Source organism: Pantherophis guttatus, chromosome 1 (genome assembly GCF_059756535.1).
Source record: "Pantherophis guttatus breed Tessera chromosome 1, ASM5975653v1, whole genome shotgun sequence".
NCBI lineage: Eukaryota > Metazoa > Chordata > Lepidosauria > Squamata > Colubridae > Pantherophis > Pantherophis guttatus.
The window spans coordinates 343,812,441-343,830,258 of NC_142063.1; the positions used below are offsets into that span (position 1 = coordinate 343,812,441).

General features: G+C 45.2%; 1 protein-coding gene across 2 annotated transcripts in view; it reads right to left on the bottom strand.

The window, feature by feature from the left end:
- YPEL2 (yippee like 2) overlaps positions 1-17,818 on the bottom strand; it is a 122,409-nt gene that overhangs the window by 57,712 nt on the left and 46,879 nt on the right. For both annotated transcript variants that reach the window (XM_087890149.1, XM_034404299.3), the window contains exon 2: positions 6,827-7,138. In XM_087890149.1, coding sequence (XP_087746275.1) covers positions 6,827-6,943 — 117 coding nt within the window. In that variant the 5' untranslated portion in view covers positions 6,944-7,138. The remainder of the gene's footprint in view (positions 1-6,826; positions 7,139-17,818) is intronic.

Genomic DNA, 17,818 nt, shown 5'->3' on the forward strand with positions numbered 1-17,818 from the left:
GCTTCCAAAAATGAGCAATCAGAATTACCTCTGTAGATAAGAACAATAAGGACAAGAGTACTGGTCGTCTTCGACTTACGACCACAGTTGAGCCCAGAATTGATGTGGTTAAGTGAGAATTTTGTTAAGCAGAATTGATGTGGTTAAGGAAATTTGTTAAAGAGTTTTGTCCCGTTTCGCAACTTTTCTTGCCGCATTTGTTAAGTGAATCACTGCAGTTGTTAAATTAGTCATACGGTTGTTAAGTGAATCTGGGTTCCCCCGTGGATTTTGCCTGTCAGGAGGTCGCAAAAGAGAATCACGTAACCCCGGGACACTGACTGCGACCATCATAAATATGAACTAGTTGCCAAGCATTTGTATGTAAATGACCACGGGAATGCTGCCAAGGTTGTAAGTGTGAAACATGGCCATAAATCACTTTTTTCCATGCCGTTGTAACCTTGAACGGTCACTAAACGAACTGTTGTAAGACGAGGACTACCTGTATTCAATCATTGCTTAGGTAGTCCTTGACTTAAGACCACAATTGAGCCCCAAATTTCTGTTGCTAAATGAATCATTTGTTAAGTGAACTTTGCCCCATTTTACGACCTCTTTTCCCACAGTTGTTAAATGAATCACTACAGTTGTTCAAGTTAGTAACGTGAATCTGATTACTTGACCCCGGGATACTGCAAGCGTCATTAATATGAGTCAGTTGCCAAGCGTCTGACTTTTGATCATGTGACCATGGAGATACTGCAACAGTCGTAAGTGTGAAAAATGCCACAACTTGCTTTCTTCAATGCTGTTTTAACTTTGAACGGTCACTAAACGAGCGGTCGCAAGTCGAGGACTACCTGTACTAAATGGGGAATTTTAAAAACAGTCATTATAACTACTAGCTATATAGATTTTCCCTACACTAATCTGTGAATTATTCAATGGTCTATCCAGGTCCTCGGTTTACGATGACATTTGAGCCCAAAACGTCTGTTGTTTAGTGAGGTATTTGTTAACGTGAGCGGTGTCCCATTTTAGGACCGTTGCTAAGTGAATCACTGCAGTTGATAACTTAGTGACCCCGGTTGTTAAGTGAACATGGCTTTCCCCATTGACTTGGCTTGTCGGAAGGTCGCAAAAATTGATCGCATGACCTTGGGACACAGCGACGGTCGTAAGTAGGAGTCAGTTGCCAAGTGTCTGAATTTTGAACACGGGATCACGACGACACTGCAAAGGTCACAGCTGTGAAAAACGGTCATAAGTCCCTTTTTTACAAGGCCGTTGGAACTTCGAGCGGTCAGTAAACGAACGGTTGTTAAGCCCGTTTGTAGACATACATGTGCAAGCCTACACAAACACACCTCACTTTAGCAATGCCAAGCATTGGCTTATCCTAAGCCAGGGGTCAGCAACCTGCAGCTCCGGAGCCGCATGCGGCTCTTTGGGCCCTCTGCTGTGGCTCCCTGTCAGATGATCCCACCACTGGCTGGCCCCGCCCCTCGCCCTCCCCTCCCAATCACTCCTCGCCTGGCCTGAGAAGGGCGACGGCGGGAGGATGGAGAAGCGGCCAAGGTAGAGACATAGAGATAGGGGGAGAGAATGGGGGGGGGAGAGGAAGGGAGGGGAGAAATATGTCAAAAGGATTTTGTGGTTCCCGGTGTTTTTTAACAACTGGTTCTCTGCCCTAATGACCGGCTGGGTAGGCGTGGCTAGGGCGGGTGTCATGTGACTGGTGGAAGTGAGTGACATCGAGTTAGCCACGCCCACCCAGGTTTTGTGGCTCCCGGTGTTTTCTTTTCTGTGGGAAACGGGTCCAAATGACTCTTTTGAGTATTTAAGGTTCCACCGGGCCCTGAAGACTTTTTTATTTCAGCAAGCCGGGCTGGGTTAAACATTTTTTAATTGGGGAATTTTATGGGTAAGGGTTTTTTAAATTGGGGAAGCCAAATGATAAATTTAATTTTGTTTTATAGTATTTTAATGTTTTGTATTGTGTTTTTAATTTTGGCTCTTCACCGCCCCGAGTCCTTCGGGAGAGGGGGCAGTATAAAAATTAAATAAATAAATAAATAAATAAATAAATAAATAAATAAATAAATAAATAAATAAATAAGGTTGCAGACCCCTGCCCTAAGCGAATCCTCTCCACGCAAACCGGCAGTGACAAATTAAGATCTTTTTACATGCTTGTGACAGGAACGTTTTTGAGCTTAACAGGCAAAAATTATTTTTTATAGAAACACATTCCCCCCCTCTCCCCCCCCCGATAAGATTATTGAAAGTCTTTCGCTTTACGAGAATGTTATTTTAGAAATCTCACAGAGAGGAGGGAATTGCCATCCATCCTGTTCAGACAGGCAACACAAACAAAAATGATAGATTTATATCGTGCAATTTCTGAAATCCGGGAAACTTATACTGTAAGCAAGAAACTGGGTACAAGTTTCAAACAAACGTGATTTATCGCAGGGGTGTCAAACTGGATTTCTTCCAGCGCCCGAATCAGCATTGTAGTTCTCCACGGGCCGGAAAGCGGGGGTGCTCGGGGACGGGACGGACGCTTCCTGCAGCACCCTGCCAGCCAAAACGGGGCAGAGGGGAGCCTCACACGGTCCCCCCCCCGTGCCCCGTTTTTGGCCTGGACGGCTTCCTGCAGTACCCTCCCGGCCAAAATGGGGCATGGGGGGGGCCTCACACAGCCCATGCACCCCGTTTTCGGCCTGGATGGCCCTCTGCAGCACCCTGCCAGCCAAAATGAGGTGTGGGGGGCTGTATGTGGCCCACCCCGTTTTGGTCGGCAGAGTGCTGCAGGAGGCAGTCCAGGCCGAAAATGGGGCGGGGGGGAGGCACATGTGGCCCCCCCTGCTCCCCATTTTGGCTGCCAGAGGCACCACGGGCCAGTCCTTTTCTGTTTCCAGGCTGGCCCCGCGGGCGTTGAGTTTAACACCCCTGATTTATAGTCTTCAGTATAGGTAGTCCTTGACTTAGAACCACAAGTGAGCCTAAAATGTCTGTCTTGTTAAATGAGACAGTTGTTAAGTGAGTTTTGCCCCATTTTACAACCTTTCTTGCCACTGTTGTTAAGTGAGTCACTGCAGTTGTTAAGTCAGTGGCACAGTTGTTAAGTGAATCTGGCTTCCCCCAGATTGACTACAATTCTCAGATGTTATTTATATATTTATTCATTTGTACCCTGCCTTTATCATGTCCAACACATCTTCCTCTTCCTATTTTCCCCATAACAACAACCCTGTGAGGTAGGTTGGTCTGAGAGAGAGACTGGTCCAAAGGCAGCCATCCGGTTTTCATGCCTGAGGCAGGACTAGAACTTCCCATCTCCTAGTGATTGGCCCAAAGTCACCCAGCCGTTTTCATGTTTAAGGCTGGACTAGAACTCCCAGCCTTCTGGTGATTGGCCAAAAGTCATCTAGTGGTTTATATGCTTAAGGCGGGACTAGAACTCCCAGTCTCCTGGTGACTGACAGAAAGTCACCCAGTGGCTTACATGCTTAAGGCGGGACTAGAACTCCCAGTCTCCTGGTGATTGGCCCAAAGTCACCCAGTGGCTTACATGCTTAAGGCGGGACTAGAACTCCCAGTCTCCTGGTGATTGGCCCAAAGTCACCCAGTGGTTTATATGCTTAAGGCGGGACTAGAACTCCCAGTCTCCTGGTGATTGGCCCAAGTCACCCAGCCGTTTTCATGTTTAAGGATGGACTAGAACTCCCAGCCTCCTGGTGATTGGCCCAAAGTCACCCAGTGGCTTACATGCTTAAAGCGGGACTAGAACCCCCCGTCTCCTGGTGATTGGCAGAAAGTCACCCAGTGGCTTACATTCTTAAGGCGGGACTAGAACTCCCAATCTCCTGGTGATTGGCCCAAAGTTACTCAGCCAGCTTTCATGTCTAACGCGAGACTAGAACTCACTGTCCCCCGTTTTCTAGCTTTGTTCCTTAGCCACTAGACCAAACTGTGGTTCTTTTGTTACTATTAGTTATAATACTTCTTTTCCGATCTGTCCTACCTCGAAGGGTTGACAGTTGAGGTTGAATTTTTAAGGCGCTGAACAGTTCTGTGCCTATGCCAGTGCCTGTAGGATTTTGCCACAGTGGTCAAAGATGTCCTTGAGAAGATGTCCCAGCTTCTAGACATTTGACTATCCGGATTGTGAGAACGGAACTTTTTCTGCATGGATTTGAGGCATTAGAACGTCCCCCTCGCTGCTTCAAACTTTTCTGTTGATTTGCCCTACGTTTGACTGACCTCTAAACTGTCCATTGCTCAACACAACACAACCTCTCACCAACTTCTCTCTGTGCCATCAGAGCTGTTCATCTCTAGGGATTTGCAAAGCTCTTGAAATAAGAAAATGAACTTCAAATGTACCCTGTTTCCCCGAAAATAAGACCCAAACGGAAAATAAGCCCTACATGATTTTTCAGGATGCTCGTAATATAAGCCCTACCCCAAAATAAGCCCCAGTTAAGATTGTCAGCCAGATGGATGCATTTAGTACCGTATTTCCCCCCCAAAATAAGACCTAATCAGAAAATAAGCCCTAATTTGGAGCAAAAATTAATATAAGGCCAGGTCTTAATTTTCGGGAAAAGACGATAGGGGCACTGTTTGCAGAGCCTAGGCACGGATGCATTTATGATTTGCAAGGATATTCTGATTTTCCACCAAAAATTATATTTAGGCCACCGAGCAATTATCAAATATCCACAGAAATCGCTAGCCTTTGTGTAATTATACACAACCTTGGTAGTACAGTGGTCTAAAGCACCCTGTTATTAAGAACAGCTGCCTGCAATTACTGCAGGTTCGAAACTCGCCAGGCTCAAGGTTGACTCAGTCTTCCATCCTTTCTAAGGTAGGTAAATTGAGGACCCAGTTGTGGGGGCAATAAGCTGATTTTGTATAAATATACAAAAAGGATGAAGGCTATTGCTTAACGCATTGTAAGCCGCCCTGAGTCTCCGGAGAAGGGCGGCATATAAATCAAATTAAAAAAATCAATAAATTATGAATTGTTGAAGATTCTGGCAATTTTTACTGCTGGGATAGTCAAACCTCATCAGTTGCAAACATACAGTGGGGCAAAAAAGTATTTAGTCAGCCACCAATTGTGCAAGTTCTCCCACTTAAAAAGACGAGAGAGGTCTGTAGATTGACATCATAGGTAGACCTCAACTATGAGAGACAAAATGAGAAAACAAATCCAGGTAATCACATTGTCTGATTTGGAAAGAATTTATTTGCAAATTGTGGTGGAAAATAAGTATTTGGTCAATATCAAAAGTTCATCTCAATACTTTGTTATATATCCTTTGTTGGCAATGACAGAGGTCAAACGTTTTCTGTAAGTCTTCACAAAGTTGGCCCAGACTTCCATTTTGGCCAGAAAACAAAGCCACAATATGAATCTTCTTACTAATCAAACCCAGGGCCGTAGAAGCAAAATCAAATTAAAGCCAGAAAATAAAAAAAAATATTCACCTGTGCACCTGCCAGAAACAAGGACAACCCATAACATTTTTTTTAAAAGTATGAAAGTTTACAAACATTTTACTTCCCGGAATGGATGGAAAGGAAATAAAAATAAAAGCATCAAGCAATCCATTCACCTTCTTGAAATAGAAACTACTGATAAACTATTTTTTTCCCCCCCCGGACAGCACAATTTGTCAACACACGCTCACATATCAAAAACCTGCAAACAACTCTTCTATGCAATGCAGGTAAGTCCTCAACTTATGACCACAACAGAGCCCAACATTTCTGTGGCGAAGAGAGACAGTTGTGAAGTCATTTTTTTTTTTGCCCCAACGTACGACCTGTCTCGCCACCGTTGGTAAGTGAATCACTGCCGTTGTTAAATTAGCAACACGGTTGTTAAGTGAATCGGACTTCCCCGTTGACTTTGCTCGTCAGAAGGTCTCCAAAGGGGATTCACATGATCCCTGGGGGACCCTGCAACCGTCATAAGTATGAGTCAGTTGCCAGGTGTCTGAATTTTGATCGTGTGACCATAGAGATGCTGCAGCGGCCATAAGTGTGAAAATGGCCATTTTTAAAAGTGCCATTGTAATTTCGAACGGTCACTAAATGAACTGTCGTAAGTCGAGGACTATCTGCAGTCAATTATTTTCAAAGAAGAATAACTGAATAAGAGTTTTTGGAGAAAAAAACTCAGAGCTGCTGTTTGCATCCCAGCAGAGCTGAGATCGTCTTCCCCAAAGTTGGCTCTGGATAACTATATTATAATTACACTTAACAAATTGCTTATGCTGGAGGAAAAGCACAGGTAATCCTGGAGTTACGACCGTTTGTTTAGTGACCGTTTGAAGTTACCACGGCACTGATAAAAGTGACTCATGACCATTTTTCTCACTTACGACCATTGCAGCATCCCCATGGTCATGTGATTTACAGTTGTATGCTTGGCTAATGATTCACATTTACGACGGTTGCATTGTCCAGGGGTCACGTGATCCCCTTTTGTGACCTTCTGACAAGCAAAGTCACGGGGGAAGCCAGATTCGCTTAACAACCATGTGACTAACTGAACTTTCACTCACTTAACAACTGTGGCAACAAATAGAATAGAATAGAATTCTTGGTTGGCCAAATGTGATCGGACACACAAGAAATTTGCCTCCGGGGCAAAGGTCGTAAAATGAGGCAAAAACACACTTAGCAAATGTCTCACTTACAACATAAATGTAAGGTTCGGTTTGTGATTGCAGCTCGAGGACTATTTGTAAATGAAACTTCTGTCAATATTGTTCAATTTCCCAGGCACTCTAGCAGTCCTCCCTGCTTGAGGATGACCTACCTTTGAGATTAGTTCATCGTGGTTGGCCAGGTGAGCCCTGCAATGGATGCAGCTGTACGTGCGATGGCACGAAGGCAGGTACGCTTGGAATGTCTTGGACCGGGTCATCTTCACCATTGGCGCCACCGAATGCTGCGTGAACTCGGAGGTGGCCCAGGAGGTCCTCCTACACGACGGGTCGCAGGGGAAACACTGGAGCACGCAGGTGAAGGCCGTGATTCGGCAGGGGGCAGGTGTGGCGCAGGCTCCACACACTGGCAATGACTTCGGGATAACAAAACTGGGCACGGGAACCAACCGACCCACGTAAACCTAAGCGGACAAAAGGATAAAAACAAGAATGGGTCAGCGCGTGCATTAACTTTCAGTTCGGAGTAAGGTATCTCAGGTTGTTGCCATGTCAGCCTTCACTGGCAGACCCAGGTAAGAGCCCCGGTGGTGCAGTGCTTAGAATACAATATTATAGACTAACTCTGCCCACAGCCGGGAGTTCGATCCTGACTGGCTCAAGGTTGACTCAGCCTTCCTCCCTTCCAAGGTCGATAAAATGAGGACCCAGATTGTTGGGGACAATATGCTGATTCTAATCCGCTTAGAGAGGGCTGTAAAGAGCCTTGGTGGTGCAGCGGACTAAGTGCTGTTATGTAGCACTTAGCTGCCAGCTGCCTGCAATTAGTGCGAGTTCAAATCTCACCAGGCTCAAGGTTGACTCAGCCTTCCATCCTTCCGAGGGAGGTAAACTGAGGACTCGGATTGTGGGGGCAATAAGCTGACTTTGTAGAAACACCGCTTATGGGGGGCCAAAAGCCCTACTAAGCAGGTGTATACAAAAGAATGAAGGCTATTGCTATAAGTGCATTGTAAGCATCCCTGAGTCTTCGGAGGAGGGAGGCATATAAATTGAACTAATAAACAAATTAAATAAATAAATAAAGCAGTATAAAGCGGCATATAAGTCCAAGTGCTATTTGCTTGCAAAGGAAGGAAGGAAGGAATCCGTGGTGGTACAGTGGTTATAATGCGGCATTGCAGGCTAACTCTACCCACAGCCAGGAAGTTCGATCCTGACTGGCTCAAGGTTGACTCATCCTTCCATCCTTCCAAGGTCGATAAAATGAGGACCCAGATTGTTAGGGGACAATATGCTGACTCTAATCCGCTTAGAGAGGGCTGTAAAGCAGTATAAAGCGGTATATAAATCTAAGTGCTATCTGCTTGCGAAGGAAGGAAGGGAGGGAGGGAGGGAGGGAGGGAGGGAGGGAGGAAGGAAGGAATCCATGGTGGTACAGTGGTTATAATGCAGTATTGCCAGCTAACACTGCCCACAGCCAGGAAGTTCAGTCCTGACTGTCTCAAGATTGACTCAGCTTTCCATCTTCCAAGGTCGGTAAAATGAGGATCCAGATTGTTTGGGGGCAAGATGCCAACTCTCTAAACCGCTTAGAGAGGGCTGCAAAACACAGCGAAGCAGTTATATACTTGTCACTTCTCGTCTGGACTATTGTAACGCTCTCTACATGGGGCTCCCCTTGGGGTGCACCCGGAGGCTCCAACTGGCGCAGAATGCGGCCGCGCGGGGGATTATGGGAGCGACGGGGTGCTCCCATGTGACTCCTTTCCTGCGCGAGCTGCATTGGCTTCCGGTGGACTTCCGGGTGCGCTTCAAGGTGTTGGTGATCACCTTTAAAGCGCTCCATGACTTAGGGCCGGGGTACTTACGGGACCGCCTTCTGCCACCAATTGCCTCCCACCGGCCAGTTCGCTCCAACAGAGAGGGCCTCCTCAGGGTGTCAGCTGGCAACCCCCAGGGGGAGAGCCTTCTCTGTGGTGGCACCTACCCTCTGGAACAATCTACCCCCAGAGATACAAGTGATCCCAGACCTCCGGACTTTTCGTCGGGCCCTAAAAACCTATTTTTTTCAGTTAGCCGGGCTGTCCTGATTTTATGGTTGGTTTTAAAATTTGATATGGATTTTAATTGAAAAGTTTTAAATTACGGGCCAAATTTATTTAATTATTTTAAATCTATTTTTAACTTTTGTGTATAAATGTTTTTTATCTTGGCTGTTCACCGCCCTGAGTCCGAAAGGAGAAGGGCGGTATAGAAATCTGAAAAATAAATATATAAATAAATAAATATAAGCCTAAGTGTTATTGTTAGTGCTATGTATTTACGACGCTTTTGATGTCCCGGGATCATGTGATCCCTTTCTGCCACTGACAAGAAAAGTCAATGGGGAAGTCATTTCCTTATCAGAAGGGTCGTAAAGATGATCACGTGACCTCCGGGACACAGCAACCGTCATAAATACGTGCCGGTTACCAAGCAGCTGAATTTTACAGAGTTGGAAGGGACCTTGTAGGTCATCTAGTCAAACCCTCCGCCCAGCAAACCCGACACCATTTTTGACTGATGGCAGTCCAGTCCAGGGGTGAAATCTACTTACCTTCCCCACCTTCCCCACGTGCGCGCACGGACCTTCTGTGCATGTGCAGAGGGTAAAAAAACAGTTTACTTCCTGGTTAAAACCAGGAAGTAACGACAACTGGGCGGGTGGGCGGAGCCTCGTGCTGCCATCGCTACCGGTTCCCCCGAACCATCCACCACCATCGCTACCAGTTTGGCTGAACCGGTAGCATTTCACCCCTCTCTTCTTGAAAGTTTCCAGTGATCATATGAACACAGGGCAGTGGTGGGTTCCTCGCGGTTCGGTCCGGTTCGGCCGAGCTGGTAGCGGTGACGATATGACGTCACCGAACCGGTTCTCCCCCCCCCGCCCTCGCACTCCCCCACGTTATTCTTACCTTTTATTTGGCCCCACCCCCAATCTATTGCTGCCTCCTGAGTCCCAGCTGATGACTAGAGGGAAAAAAAACTGTTTAAACTCTTGCCGCGGGGCTTCAAAGGGCCGCCCTACAGCTGATCAGTGTTAAAAGCGAACAAATGAGTTGGGTCGTAAGTGCAAGGACTGGTCGTAAGTGCGAGGACCTTCCAGAAATGACTGACCAGCTAGACACGCCCACCTAGTCACATGACTCTGACCTCCAAGCCACACCCACAAAATAAGCCACGCCCACAGAACCGGTAGTAAAAAAATTTAGAACCCACCCCTGACACAGAGGAGCTGCAATGGTTGAAAATATAAACAAGAATCATAACTCCCTTTTTTCAGTGCTGTTATAGCTTTGAATGGTCACTACACAAATGGTTGTTTAAGTCAAGGGCTACTTTTATTTGACTTCCTTTGAAAGGGGAATCCCCCGAAACCGGATCAAGGAAAGAAGAGGGAGAAACTGACTTGCCCCCTTGCCTGGTACAATCCGATCAGTTTTCTTTCAAAGGTGACGGGAATCAGTTCTGGCTTTGCTGACATTTTTCCACCATGATACCCATCGCAAGGGCTGGCTTTGCACAACAAGTTGGGCCAGGTCAGTGTAGCCCTCAGGCTGTGTGGTTGCACAAAAATATTGAATTTGGTTCGTTTCAAGCTCGTTTTTTGAGCTTGGTCTGTTGGGCAATTCTGTACTTGTGGCTTGATTACGCTTCAGAATTTTGTGGACCTTAGAAAAGTGGGCCAATCTGGGCACTTGTGTTTGTGAAGGAAACCGAGGGAGAGAGGAAGGGAGGAAGAAGAAAGAGAAAACAGGAAGGAAGGAAGGCAAGAGAAATCAAGAAAGAAAGAGAGAGAGAGAGAGAGAGAGAGAGAGAGAGAGAGAGAGAGAGAAAGAAAGAAAGAAAGAAAGAAAGAAAGAAAGAAAGAAAGAAAGAAAGGGAGGGAGGGAAGAGAAAAACAGAAAGGAAAGATGGAAGGAGGGAAAGAAGGAAGGAAAAAACAGGCAGTTGGAAGAAGAAGAAAGGGAGGGAGGGAGGGAAGGAAAGAGGACAACAGGAAGGAAAGATGGAAGAAGGAAGAGAAGGAAAAGGGGGAAAATAGAGGAAGGAAAGATGGAAAGATGCAAGGAAGGTAGTTAGAGGGAGGGAGGGAGGGAGGGAAGAGAAAAACAGGAAGGAAAGATGGAAGGAGGGAAAGAAGGAAGGAAAAAACAGGCAGTTGGAGGAAGAAGAAAGGGAGGGAGGGAGGGAAAGAGGACAACAGGAAGGAAAGATGGAAGAAGGAAAAGAGGGAAAATAGAGGAACGAAAGATGGAAAGATGCAAGGAAGGTAGTTAGAGGGAGGGAGGGAGGGAAGAGAAAAACAGAAAGGAAAGAGGGAAGGAGGGAAAGAAGGAAGGAAAAAACAGGCAGTTGGAAGAAGAAGAAAGGGAGAGAGGGAGGGAGGGAAAGAGGACAACAGGAAGGAAAGATGGAAGAAGGAAAAGAAGGAAAAGGGGGAAAATAGAGGAAGGAAAGATGGAAAGATGCAAGGAAGGTAGTTAGAGGGAGGGAGGGAGGGAAGAGAAAAACAGGAAGGAAAGATGGAAGGAGGGAAAGAAGGAAGGAAAAAACAGGTAGTTGGAGGAAGAAGAGAGGGAGGGAGGGAAGGGAAAAACAGGAAGGAAAGATGGAAGGAGCAAAGGAAGCAAGCAAGCAAAGAAGGAAGATAGAAGGAGGAAGGAAGGAAGGAAGGAAGGAAGATTTCTTACAACCACATGGCCTCACCGTAGCAAGCAAACCCACTAACACATCCTCCAAAACATCCTAAGACTAAGTAAACCAAAAAACCAGCAACTCCAAAAGAAAAAAACAGGACTTATCTACAACAGGGGTTCTCAACCTCTGGTCCATGAACTGGTACCAGTCCGTGGCCTGTTAGGAACCAGTACAGACCACTAAGCTGGTGGTGAGCGGCACGCAAGCAAAATTGCAACATGTACGAGATTCTAGGTTGCACCCTCCTCTTGCGGTCCCGGTCTATGGAAAAATTGTCTTCCACAAATCCCATAATCCCTGGCGCCAAAAGGAATGCAACCTGCAGTGTAAGCCACTTTGTAGACCAAACAGGCAGAAGACGTCCATGAACACCAACAAGCCGTCAGAAGATATGATGAAAACTCTTTCATTGCACAACGAATGGACAGACCGAACTATAGTTTCAACTGGGAAACCGTGAGCCTCCTACACCAAAGCCAAGTCCAAAAACTTCAGTGAATTTCTAGAAGTTTGGCACTCAGCTATCAACAGGCGCATTCAGATAAGCAACATTTACACACCATTCAAAACAGACACTGTAATCAAAAAGCCAAAACGTCTCTTTCCCAGTAATCTACACTCAGCTAAGCAGAGATGAATATCAAAATTAACACTAGGCCATCCACCAAACTCTAAACAATAACCCAAATCAAGAAACTCCCAAACTCAGAGCCTTGGTAGTACAGTGGTCTAAAGCACCCTGTTATTAAGACCAGCTGCTTGCAATTACTGCAAGTTCGAATCTCATCAGGCTCAAGGTTGACTCAGCCTTCCATCCTTTCTAAGGTAGGTAAAATGAGGACCCAGTTTGTGGGGGCAATAAGCTGACTTTGTATAAATATACAAAAGGATGAAGGCTATTGCTTAGCGCATTGTAAGCTGCCCTGAGTCTCCGGAGAAGGGCGGCATATAAATCAAATTAAAAAATAGAAAATAAAATAAAAATAAAATAAAACTAACAATAAACAACAGCTTAATCAAGCAACAATCAAGGACACGCCCACCAATATGGCAAGCCACTTGTATATAAAATAAGACTAAACCCCATTCCCTTCTACACTGATGATGATGGTTATGATGTTTCATAACCTAGTTGGGTTATGAAACATCTGCAAGAAAACTGCCAAGCTCAAGAGCACCAAGGACCTCAAAGTTCTCCTCCTCCTCCCTCCCTCCCTTCCTTACCAGCACTGATAAGGTTACCTAGCTGGGTCATAAAATGTCTGTAAGAAAGCTTCCAAGCTCAGAGAGCACCAAGAACAAAGACGATGAGGGGACTGGAGGCTAAAACATATGAAGAACGGTTGCTGGACTTGGGTAGGTCTACTTTAATGAGAAGAAGGACTAGGGGAGACATGATAGCATTGTTCCAATATCTCAGGGGCTGCCCCAAAGAAGAGGGAGTCAAGCTATTCTCCAAAGCACCTGAAGGCAGGAAAAGAAGCAACGGATGGAAACTCATCAAGGAGAGAAGCAACCTAGAACTAAGGAGAAATTTCCTGACAGTGAGAACAATTAATCAGTGGAACAACTTGCCACCAGAAGTTGTAAATGCTCTAACACTGGAAGTTTTGAAGAGACTGGACAACCATCTGTCTGAAATGGTGTAGGGCAGGTGTCAGCCCTGGAAGCCATCTTTTACTTTGGATCTTCAGGGCTGCCACATAAGAGCCTTGGTGGCGCAGCAGACTAAAGTGCTGTTAAGTAGCACCAGCTGCCTGCAATTACTGCAAGTTCAAACCTCAGCAGGCTCAAGGTTGACTCAGCCTTCCATCCTTCCGAGGTAGGTAAAATGGGGACCCAGTTTGTGGGGGCAATAAGCTGACTTTGTATAAAAAAAGAACACCGCTTGGGGGGCGGGGGGCAAAAGCCCTACTAAGCAGGTATATACAAAAGTATGAAGGCTTGCTTAACGCATTGTAAGCCAACCTGAGTCTCCGGAAAAGGGCAGCATATAAATCAAACCAATGAATGAATGAATGAATGAATGAATATGAATAAATGAATAAATGAATACTGCTGTGGGAAACTGGGAGGGGGATTGTATGGAGTGAAGTGATATCTAGCCAAAACAACATTCTTTTCTCTGAGAGTCAAGGACATCTTGCCCTGCACCTGGTGGGCTGGAACTGGGAGGCATCTCCAGTTGGGACAGTGCTTTGATTGGACAATGTGATGGACATGTTGTTGCTGGGCAGGAACTTGAACTTTCCTTTGGGTGGGGAAAACCTGGAAGCTTTGAGACTCGGGTTTTTGGGTTTTTTTTAAAATTTGATTTATATGCCGCCCTTCTCCGGAGACTCAGGGCGGCTTACAATGCGCTAAGCAATAGCCTTCATACTTTTGTATATTTATACAAAGTCAGCTTATTGCCCCCACAAACTGGGTCCTCAATTTACCTACCTTAGAAAGGATGGAAGGCTGAGTCAACCTTGAGCCTGGGGAGATTTGAACTTACAGTAATTGCAGACAGCTGGTGTTAATCACAATGCTATCAGTCTGCTGAGCCACCAGGCCCAGATGTGGCAATATGACATCTCTAATAAAATAGAACTTGGAGGAACCTTTAGCCTCGGAGTCTTCTTTCATTGGGGGTGTTACAGCAGGGGTGTCAAACTCGATTTTGGGCCGCATCAGGTTGTGTTTGACCTTGGGGGGGGGCCAAGGTGGGTATGGCCAGCTCGACGTCACTCGTTTTTGGCTGTGATGGCCTCCTCCAGCCCTCCTCCAGTGAAAATGGAGCCCGGGGGTGGGGGCAGGGGTGAGCTCCACTTACCTTCGCTACCAGTTCATAACCGGAGCGGGTGCGCGCATTCACAAAAGCTTCTGCACATGTGCAGATTGTCCGTGATGACGTCCAGGCAGGTGGGCGGAGCCTCCCGCCACCATTACTACCGGTTCGCAAGAACCGGACTGAACCGGTAACAACCCACCACTGCCCGGGGGGGGGCACATAAGCTCCGTTTTCACTGCGAGGGGGCTGCAGGAGGCCCTCCCAAGCTCCGTTTTTCCTGGCAGAGGCCGATCCTTCACTGTTTCTAGGGCGGCACTGGGGGCCAGATCTAAACACCCCGTGGGCCGGTTGTGGCCCATGGGCCTTGAGTTTGACACCTCTGGTATAGGGCTTCCTGCTTGAGCAAGGGGGATGGACTTGAAGACCCCTAAAGTCCCTTCCAGTTCTGTTATTCTGTTCTGCTACTGTATTATTCTATCTCTTTTTTTAAAAATAAATTTTTTATTTATATCAAACATAGAAAAAACAAAACATAAAATCTCCATCATTCAAATACAATCACAAACAGTATGTCGATCGGTTGAAAATTTTTTGTGCTCCAAAAAGGGACATACTACCACATGTGGTGGTCGTGTCCCAAAGCCAAACAATTCTGGAATAATATCAAAGCCCAATTGGAACAAATAACAGCTCAAAAAGTACCACTAAGACTGGAAACATATTTATTAGGCATATTTACAGGTAATTACGACAGAGAAATAATATATTTGATCACACATATTTTGACTGCCTCAAGGATCACTTATGCACAAAATTGGAAGTTGGAAGAAGTCCCAACACAAGATAGAATAATATCTAAAGTCATGGAATGTGCTGAGATGGACACTCACCAAGGAAATTCAAGGAAAGGAAGAATCTGACTACTACCTGGTTTGGCAAAGGTGGTATAAATGGTTAGAGGGGAAAAATAAAACTGAAAGAGGATCCTAAAAGAGTAAAACAAAATTCTGTACCAAATAAGATATAACAACGCATAATCAAATATTAAAAAATAATATCGTTATATAAGGCAAGAGGAAAGAATATATATCGAGGAATTTAGGTTACTGATGTCGGAGGAAATCAGACATTACGTTTAGATGTTATTTATGTTATTAATGTCGTATTTGTCGTATTTGTATGTGTATGTGTATGTGTATTTTGTGTGTTTATATATGTAATAAATTTTTTTAAAAAAAATTCTTTTGTGCTCAGTCTCTCATCCCAATTTTCAAATTAATTAGTTTCTCTCGTTTAAACAGTTTTGTATTTATGTTCACTTAACCACTATTGAACAGAAAGAAAGATGAATAAAAACAAAAGGAAAATCACTTCATATATTGTTATCTTTACATATTCCTCTCTCATTTTTTATCTCCATGTTTTGTTATCTAACCATTGCTAAAACAAATCCCAAATTAAGTAATATTGTTTATCTTCCTGTTCCCTAATTTCAAATCTCAATTTACTCATTTCAGCACAGTCCTGTGTTGATCTCTGATCACGTGATCTCTGATCACGTGTATCCATCCCATAGAAATCAGGAATGGAATTGGGGCTGCTCGGATACCAATAGGGGAAATATTGGACAACAAAGGAAAGAGAATGGAGAGAGGAGTAGAGGATAAGATAGGGGGGGGGAAGGAGAGAGAGAGAGGAACAGAAGAAAGGGAAAAGGAGAGGAAGAAAGGGAGGGGAAAAAGAGTAGGAGAAAAGGTTAGAAAGGGAGGAAGAAGGGAGGAGTGGGGGAAAGGAAGGGGAACAAGAGCCGAGGTGGCGCAGTGGTTAGAGTGCAGTACTGCAGCTACTTCAGCTGACTGCTAGTTCAGCAGATCAGCAGATCAAATCTCACCGACTCAAGGTTGACTCAGCCTTCCATCCTTTCGAGGTAAGTAAAATGAGGACCCAGATTGTTGGGGGCAATATGCTGTTTAGTATACTGTCGATTGTTGTAAGCCACCCAGAGTCCTCGGAGAGTGGGCGGCATAAAAATATGATTAATAAAATAAATAAATAAAATAAAAGTAGAGAAGAGGAAGGAGAGGAGGAAAGAAGAAAATAGAAAAGGATAGAAGAAGGCAAGGAGCCTTGGTAGTACAGTGGTCTAAAGCACCCTGTTATTAAGACCAGCTGCCTGCAATTACTGCAGGTTCGAATCTCGCCAAGGCTCAAGGTCGACTCAGCCTTCCATCCTTTCTAAGGTAGGTAAATTGAGGACCCAGTTGTGGGGGCAATAAGCTGACTTTGTATAAATATACAAAAGTATGAAGGCTATTGCTTAACGCATTGTAAGCCGCCCTGAGTCTCCGGAGAAGGGCGGCATATAAATCAAAGGGAAGGGAAAGAGAGAAGAAGGAGAAGAAGGATTGTTGTAAAATAAGGGAGAAGAAAGGGTAGAAGTGCAACCCCGAATATAATTGAAAAATCTTTTTTTTTCCTTTAGAAAATATATGTATAATGTGTGAGTAATTATGAATAAGAGAACGAACGTTTGCAATATGTTTTTAAGAAATAAAATGAACTTTTCTCAAAAACGAAATCCGGAATGGTAAAAGGATCTCCTTTACCATGGGGAGGGCGGGGTTGGACTAGAAGACCTCCAAGGTCCCTTCGAATCCTATTATTCTATGTTCTCTGAGATTCAGATGAGCATAGGAAGGGAGTAGTGTGGACTGAACAGGACAGCCTGGGTGTGCAAAATTGAAAAAGAAGAAATCAAAAGCTAGACCCAACTTGGGGGCAATTGGGAATAAAAGGAGCTGCAAAAAAATAGCTAGGACGGCCCTGATCAAAAGGGGTAAGGCGGGGTTGGGGTGGGGTGGGGTTTGCTATTTCAGGAAAACCGTGCCCCCCCCCAACAATTCCCCCAGCCACAGATGGAAACCAGAGGCATGGTGGGCTTTAAATAGCTCCTTCCAGCCCACATTTCCAAGATATTAGAAGCCAAACAAAACAGCTGTGGACAGAAAAGGCTCTCTTTGTTTGTGTGTGTGTGTGTGTGTGTGTGTGTGTGTGTGTGTTGGTGGTTCTCTTGGCTTGCTTGTGAACAAACCTACATCAATCCCTCTCCAGTCCAGCTCTTTGCACAACCAACTCAAGGATTGCATTAGGATGAAACAAGACCTGAGTTTTTTTCTTCTCGTTTTTATGTGAGTGCGCGTGGGAGATTTCACAAAAGTATGCAGGTAGTCCTCGACTTACGACCATTAATAGACATCCCCCCAGCCGTTACGGTTGAAACTTTTCATGTTATAAAGCCGGTGACAGGTAGTTCTTGACGTTCGACCCGTTCAATTTAGTCACTGTTGGATGTTACAAGAGCACCGAAAATTTATATCCATTTTTTTTTTTCATACTTACGACCGTTGCACATCCCCGTGGGGATGTGATCAAAATTTGGACGCTTGGCAACTGGATCATATTTATGATGGTTGCCGTCTCCCAGGGAGCTAAAGTCCACCTCTCTTAAAAGCATGGCTGGCTGGGGGATTCTGGGAGTGGAAGTCAACCCATCTTAAAGCCTCCTGGCTGGGGAATTCTGGGAGTTGAAGTCATTCTGTGGGCGTGGCTTGGTGGGCATGGCAGGGGA